Source organism: Nicotiana sylvestris, chromosome 11 (assembly GCF_000393655.2).
Source record: "Nicotiana sylvestris chromosome 11, ASM39365v2, whole genome shotgun sequence".
Taxonomy (NCBI): domain Eukaryota; kingdom Viridiplantae; phylum Streptophyta; class Magnoliopsida; order Solanales; family Solanaceae; genus Nicotiana; species Nicotiana sylvestris.
In genome coordinates this window covers 141,775,288-141,783,392 of record NC_091067.1, presented here as the reverse complement: position 1 = coordinate 141,783,392, position 8,105 = coordinate 141,775,288, and the positions used below count along the sequence as shown (strand labels likewise).

General features: G+C 38.4%; 1 protein-coding gene across 1 annotated transcript; it reads left to right on the top strand.

The window, feature by feature from the left end:
- The first annotated feature begins 338 nt into the window (after positions 1–338).
- On the top strand, positions 339–2,757 carry LOC104237789 (uncharacterized). Its single transcript, XM_009792012.2, has 2 exons — positions 339–647; positions 1,756–2,757. Exon 2 carries the CDS (start codon positions 1,834–1,836, stop codon positions 2,620–2,622), a length of 789 nt encoding a protein of 262 aa, XP_009790314.1. The 5' UTR covers positions 339–647; positions 1,756–1,833; the 3' UTR covers positions 2,623–2,757.
- The last annotated feature ends 5,348 nt before the right edge of the window (positions 2,758–8,105 follow it).

Sequence of the window (8,105 nt, the reverse complement as noted above, 5' to 3'; positions counted from 1 at the left end):
ATTAGCCCCTATGTGATTAGTATAAATAGGGGGCATTCATTTGTAATTCATCAACCAAGCAAACAATTCAAGTTCTCTCTAATACAAAGCTTCCTTTAACAATTCTTTTATGTTCTTTCTTCCATTTTCTTAGCGATCTTGAGTGTAATAAGGCTGACTTGACATAGCAAGATCGTGAGCGAGTTGTCAAGTGCCGCACGTATACTTATTTAACAACTAAGGACGTGACAATACACTGTACAATTAAGAGAAAGAGATTAGAAAAATAAAAAAAGAACGGAGATAAAGGGAGGGACAGAAAAAGAGCAAAATAGAGGTGAACATCATTTGGAATTTTTGTTTAGAAAAAGCAATACTTATAAACCCACTACTTCGGCTATCCTTCTTCATCAACGAACACACACATAACTCCTTTTGATTATTTCCAAAATTCCCACCGCCATGTGAACCAAGAGGACCTTTTTTCCCTCTTTCCTCTGATTTTTGCTTCACTAAAAGCGCTACTACAATCGCTGCCATTTTACCGTTCGAGGTGCGGAGTCACATTCTAGTCGAGGTTTGCCGAGGTGTTTTTCCTGGTTTTCGGTTTCGGGCTTCTTAGATCATTGAGTTTCGAAGGTGTTAATGGCAAGATCTTTGAAATAAAGGTCCATCTCTTAACTTTGTTCTTAATTAATTTTCAGCCTTCTTCCTTGTGTGTTTGAGATTTGAACAAAAATTCTGCTGATCTTAAGTTTCTCAATTGTGTGATTATGTGGCTCAGATTAAGGAAATTAGCTCATTTATTTCTCTTACTAAAAATTAATTGCATGAAAATACCATGATTTTGGCCATCTGTTGGCTTAGTTACAAGAAACAATGGGTCATGAGACTAGTGAATTAAAAGTTAAAAAAGGTTTGGGACCGGTAATTAGAAATTCTAGTTACTTGAGCTTTGGATGATTTTTGTCAATTCTTTATTTTGCTTTATTAATTTGATCGTTAGAAGCATGTTTAGACCGTTTATATTTGGGTAGGCAAATATTAGGTCGCTTATTTACTTTTGTCGAGGTGAGAGGTTGTTCCCTTTAGTTTATATTTAAAGGAATGACCCGTAAATTTTGTAAATAATGATTTATTTAGGAGAATGCCATAAAGCACATGTGATTGAAGATTAATGGCGGGCGCCCCCGGAGGAAGCACTAGTGTAGGCTAGCATTTGTTTTATTAGAGCATTTTCTTTTTTCCTTTTCTTTTATTTTGTTTTTCTTTTATTAGATGTGAACGACCTCGAACCTTTTTGTGCATATTCTTCTTTTTGTATGTTTTACCTCAATTTGAGTATCTTTTAAAGCCAACTAGATCAAGTATGCAATCGTACTTGTTACGGGACTCGGAGAATACCAATCACCTTCTCCCTGAGTCAAATAAACCCTTTTACTTAGAATCTCTGGTTCAAACTAGTTTAGAAGTCTAAATGTATTTTAATGGGAACAATTATTTTATTTTAAAATGGTGATTTGGCATACCGAAACCAAAAATCAAGTGGCGACTCTGAAAATCCTTTAAAACACAATTTTGTCACTTTCATGATTGAAAACCCTTTTGAGCTTTAAAATCACTTTTATCGTTTTAAAGAGGGTTGTTAAGTTGAAAAAATAGGCGTGACAAACAATGCCATGCATAATGCAGCAGCGGTACACTCTTTATTTCTTTTATCATATCTCATGTCTTTGACTAAATAAATATACGGAGTTTGTTTTTCTTGTTTTGCAGGCTAATTTCCTTGCTTTCGAGGGATACCAAAGGTTGATTTGGGAAAAAGAAGAACTTACCTCTGAGCGGGATCAACTTATGGTCGAGCGAGATAAAACTATTGCTCGCCTCTTGGAATTGGAAACCAAAGCTGCTAAGGCCGTTGTGTTAGAGACTCAGTTGCAGCAAAGCGAGCAAGAAGTGGAAGCCCTTAGCCAGGAGATTGCCCGGCTGAGGGTTCAATTTGAAGAGGCCAAGGCCAAAGGAGCTGAAGGACATAATGTTGTACTTGCTGCATCAAATCACGAGGCTACCTGCGCTGAGAGATTGACCAACCTAGAGGCAGCCTTGAACTCCAAAACTGAAGAGCTTGCTACTGCGGGGGTGAAATATGTCCTATTGGAAGAGAAGTATAAGAATACTATTGAGCATAATATAATTTTCAACTCTACTGTCCGCGAACTCGATGTGAGCCTCAAGTCCGTTAGATCCGTGCGGGAAAATCTTTATGTCGAGCTTAACCTACTCAAAGAAGAACTCAGGCTCCGAGTGACTTCCTTCGTTGTTGAGAAACCTTACATTATGTACAACATAAGGAGAAAAACCTTGGAAGAGGCTAAAGCGGGTATCATTGATTTTGATGCCGAAATCACTAAAGCCCGTGAGCTAGAGTTAGCTGATAAAAGGGGTTTCCCAACAGGGCTTGATGCTTCCTATTCTTCTGGTTTTGATTCCGAAACTTCGGGAACTGAAGAGGAATCGAAAGGCAAAGAAATTGAAAGCCAAACTGATGAGGTCCAAGATGTTGATCCATCGGTGGATCTACCCATTTTCCCTGGGGGCGTGGACACTTCTCTTCTTCTAGCTTCCGGAGATGCAACAGTTTAGCTTTTCCTTTGTTTTCCCAACTTTTGTATCTGTGCCATTTTGGCACGTTTATTGTGAGTAAAAACATCTTTTGCTCAAGTATTGCATGAGTCTTTTTTCGTTTGACCATTTATGCAAGTTTTAATATTTGCATTCTTTTTTTGCTTGAGTGTTTTGCGCAAGTTTTACTGTTTGTGTCTAATTGTATAAGACTTTGGGTGTATTTTTCCCCCAAAAGCATTTGGATTTGGGGCACAAGTTCTTTCGAAATAAACCCTTTATCATGAGGGTTTTTATAATACATGTCCCTCTTATTTTTACGGTGCTCTTGAAGAGGACGTCTCATGTTCATTACAGCACTAGAATTTGAAGTACTTGATTAACTTTCAAATAATAAAATCAATTCATCGTTCTGACAAGAAACAAGATAGAATTAAAAGGGCTTTACTTTGTTCCTTCCATTTTCAAAATGTACATAAGAATTCATTATGATAAAAATAAATTGTCATTTCTTGTTCCTAGGTTATACAACTTGTTTCTACGGGGTTGGCTGCGCAATCCCCAGTCTCGATGACATAACAATATTTCTGGTTTTTGTATTTCGGTTGACATGGCAGTCATTGTTGCTGTATTCTCATATCATTCCCACCTCCAGTGTTTGAATGGGAAGAATGCGAATTGGTACACTGCACGTTTTGCACCTTCGAGGACTCCACTAATGAATTGCTATACAATCTTCAGCTCGGTAACAAACTTCGCTTCCCCTTAGGAATTTGTGCTATCGAGCAAATGACTATCTAACAATACTCTAGTGGTTTGCACTTTTGAACGGTCGGGTAACCTTTGCTTGATAGCAAACTCAATTTCCCGGGGGGAATTTCACTATCGAGCCAAAGATTATCTAACCGTTTTGGAGTGGTTCTTTGCTTGTGTGCCTTTCTATTAAAGGTCTTATTGCTTCTATTGAAACCTACTTCATAGTATGCTTTCCATTACCACCTCGTTAAAAAACTTGCAAGAAAAACCCAATTGGGACAAAAACTAGACGAAGGGAAAAAGAGTGCAGCACATACTTTGAGTATTGATGATGTTTGTCAGCAATAATATCTCTTGAGGTGTGCCATATTCCAGTTTCTTGGAAACTTTTCTCCATCTTGATTCTACTCGTATGAACCTTTCCCGGTGAAAGTTAAAACCCGGTAGGGGTCTTCCCAGGTTGGACCTATAACGACCCGACTGATTTTTTTGAGCTCCAGTGCGTCGTTCAGCGTTTTGAGTCCATGAGTAGCTTCTCTTCAAGTATTAGGACTTGTGCACGGTCGGAGTTAAATTTTGGGAAGTTCGGGTTTGATTTGGAAAGAAAATTCTAATTTCGAAAGCTTTAAGATGGAGGAATTGCCTAGGGTGTGATTTTTGAGTAGATGAACTTCGGATCGGGAATGAAGGTTCCATTAGGTTCGTATGATGATTTCAGAATTGGTCATATGTCTGGATCGGGTTTTGGATGACCCGGGATCGTTTCGGCACCTAGTATGGAAAGTTGGCATTTCCAAAGAATTTTATAAATTTCCGTTGAAGTGAAATTCAATGTTATCGATGTCCATTTGGGATTCTGAGTCTGGTAATAGCTCTGTATGGTGATTCTGGTATAGGGAGCACGTCCAGAAGTGAATTTGTAGGTCCGTAGGTCATTTCGGGATCATTTAGCGAAAGTTAGAAATTGGAAGGTTTTTAAGAAGTTTAACTAGGAGTGAACTTTTTGATATCAGGGTTGGATTCCAATTCTGAAAGTTGGAGTAGGTCCGTAATGTCGAATGTGACTTATGTGCAAAATTTGAGGTCAATCGGATGTGAATTGATAAGTTTCGGCAATGAATGTAGAAGTTTGAATTTCTAAAGTTCATTAAGCTTGAATTGGGATGCAATTCATGAATTCAACGTTGTTTGATGTGAGTTGATGCCTCGAGCAAGTTTGTGTTATGTTATGGGACTGTTTTGTTTGACTGGACGGGGTTCCGAGGACCTCGGGTGTTATTCAGGGGTGTTTCGGACCAAGTTTGGGTGTTTGAAAGCTTCAGTTTTTTGGTGTTCTTTTATTGGTGTTGCAAGTATCACAAAATGTGAGTATTGGTTCGCATTTCAGAACCTCACAGTTGGGAGAAGGACTTCGCATTTGCGAAGAAGCCTGACCTGGGCTTAGCTGGCATTTGCGAGAATTTCAGTCACATTTACGACCTTGACAGGGTTCGCATTTGCGAGAATTTCAATCACATTTGTGACCTTGGCAGTAGAAGCTCAGGTTTTCATTTGCGATGATTTTGTCGCATTTGCGAACCAGGTGTTGCAAATGCGATGTCTGAGACCTATGTACAGTTTTATTAAATGCGGGACATAGGCCATTTAGCTCATTTTCTTTCATCTTTTGGGCGATTTTTGGAGCTTTTGGAAGAGGGTTTTCACCTAGCACTTTGAGGTAAGTAATTTTTATACAATATGAGTTAAATACATAGATTATGGGTAAATTAACATGTAAAAATTGGTAAAATAAAGAGCTTAGATGAAAGCTTAGGTTTTGGATAAGAAAAATGAGTTTTGACCAAGAAAATGGTTATGAAATTTGGTAAAAATCTATATTTGAATTCATGGAGTTATGGGTAACAACTTTCTTTAAAATTTTTCGGAATTCGTGCACGTGGTCCTGGGGGTAAATTTTATGAATCTTAGTTTAGAGTTGGGTAATCACTTTAATAGTTGGAATATGAATTTTTGAACATGTTTTGATTAGTTTATACACTATTTGATTAGTTTTGGATTTCTTCGTCACCGAATTGGGGGTTTGAGCATAATGCTGGATTGGAAAGTGGGCTTTGAGGTGAGGCAAGTCTCCTTTCTAACCTTGTTAGAGGAAATTAACCCCATAGATGAATTGAATTATACGTGCTTCTATTTGTGGGGGCTACATACGCATGAGGTGATGAGAGTCCGTACGTAGCTACAAATAATGCCTATATTCGGGTAGTTCTAGGTTTACACCATTCCTTGCTGATGCCGATATTTGATTATGTTTATTATTTATCTTGAAAGGAATTGAGACCGAGTATGCTCATTAAATGACTTGAAAAGAGTTGGAATTGAGGATTTCGAGGCTTGAAAGTTTTCATTTGAACTTCGTATTTTTTTGAAAAGAATTGAAGAATGTTAAAATAATAATTTGAGAAAATCTATGTTCAACCACGTCGCAAATATATTCCGCAAGCGAGGTAAATTTCCATTACTCTCATGGGAGCGGGTCGTTCTCCTCGTCAGGTTAATAGCTGCATCTATGGTTGGTGTCGTTCGACTCTCGACAGTGCACATTTTATATTTATATGTTGGTTCATGACATTCGACCCTCGGCAGTGCATAGTTTATATTTATATGTTGGATGAGGCCATGCGACCTCGCCATGACTTGCTCATGATAACTCTTGGAACTAATAATAATTGACTTTGCTTTATTGGCTTGAGATATAAATTGTTGAATGATGAAAGATGAATTTGATAATTTCCATTAGTGAAAGAATTGTTGATTATTTTCGGTCATTGAATTTTCAACTATGTTATGTATTCCATGCTTAAAAATAATAGCGGCATTTTATTCTTAGCCCATAGTAAATGTTAGAGTAAACCCCTCGTCACTACTTTTTCGAGATTAGACTGGATACTTACTGGGTACGCGTTGATTTATGTACTCATACTACACTTGCTGCACATTTTTGTGTAGGTACATATATGTCTAGTGTCCCGGAGAGAGCAGAGGCGTGGTTATTTACGGGGACCTAGGTGAACTGCATTTCCATATGATTTGCAGCAAGCAAAGTATCCTTCAAAGTTATTTTATATATCTTCCGGTCTAATTTGTATTTTGGACAAATGCTGTATTTTATTTTATCTTTCTAGTTGATGCTCATGCACTTGTGGCACCGGGTTTTAGGGGCATTTATGAGTTGTTCAGTAGTGTAGTTGGAAAATATTATCATTTACTTTGTAAATTTTATTTCTGATTGTTCGGTTGAAGGAAAATTATGATTTCAAATACTAAAATGAATAATCGAATTAATAAATTATTGTTGGCTTGCCTGACAGCGGTGTTAGGCGCCATCACCACTATTAATGGATTTTGGATCGTGACAACATGGTATCAGAGCACTAGGTTCACTAAGGTCTCACCAGTCATGAGCGAGTTTTGTAGAATCTTGCGGATCAGTACGGATACGTCTGTACTTATCTTCGAGGGGCTACAGGGCTGTTAGAAGCACTTCCCTTCTTGATTCCTTATCGTGCCATTTGATTCCTTCGAGGCTTATGCCTTGATTTCCTTCATATTCAACCTTATGCGACGTGAAACGCTTGTTATTAATTTGAAATTGAGGAATTAGTAATGCTACAACAGATGTGGTACAGGATTTTTCTACCTACGTATTTGATTGGGCTATTATCGTTGCCTTGCGGAAGGCTGTCCCGTCATTTCAGCTCAGTATTAGTATTACCTAAGGATTTGATATTTGGCATTTATTGTTATGATGATTCGTGCATTGCTTTTGCATAGTGTGGTGTAAGGTAGGATGCTTGTCTATGTCATGGGGCAGTGAATGACTTGAAAGGAGGTTTTACCTAGTGCATGATTTAGAGATTCGGTATTTTATTTTCGACAGAGGAAAGGCAATCAGACCAAGAATGTTCAGATTTGGGTTGATGGGGTAACGAAACTCAGTATTTTCGAGCGTGGTAGAATTTTCATCTGTGATGTGGTGCCGCTGTCCTTGTTGAATGTGCTAAGTTCGTCGGTGTTATAGTTTTCTTCAATTCACCTTCGGGGCGGGGTATTGTGAAATGATGTCGGGGAAGCGATTGTTAGAAATCGCGGTGTGTAGTGGTTCATAATAGAATCGGTGTTCCTAGCTATGATGGCTCGAGAAAGATGGTCTTCGTGGAGGTTTAAAGTTGGTAGAGATCTCTTGATCCAGCTGATACATAGATATATATTAATTTAAGGAAACACCTAGGTAGCGAAGGATAAGGAAAGACATGTGGGAGGTGTCTTGTGGTGGTTAAATTTCTAGAAGGCCAAGTGTGAGAAACATAACTCGAGTAGTTGCTTAAAGGAAATGGTTTGACCAAAGTGGGAGAGTGGCAGAGTAGTAAATTGGTTTTGTGGTAGGATAGCTGCATGCCTTGAGGAAAGTTTAGAGTGATTCGGGATTCATGGTGGATATTGACTAGGACTACGGGCTTAATTTGAAATATTGGCAGCTATACAGAGGAAGGTTAGATATTACGGAAAGGAGTTTGCTTGATGTGAAGGAGGATACAACATGAGTTTGGATTAGAATGTATTATCGCACCTTTAGTTGATGTCCATGAGGAGTGAACAAACTTGTACAGCTGGATAATGAGCACGTGATTAGGATGGTTAAAGGATTTCATATGATGGTACCCTGAGCAGCGTCGCTAGAAGATGTCGGC

What these genes read in the sequence shown, in the direction of transcription:
- LOC104237789 (XM_009792012.2), top strand. Translation starts at nt 1,834, where the DNA reads ATGGTCGAGCGAGATAAAACTATTGCTCGCCTCTTGGAATTGGAAACC.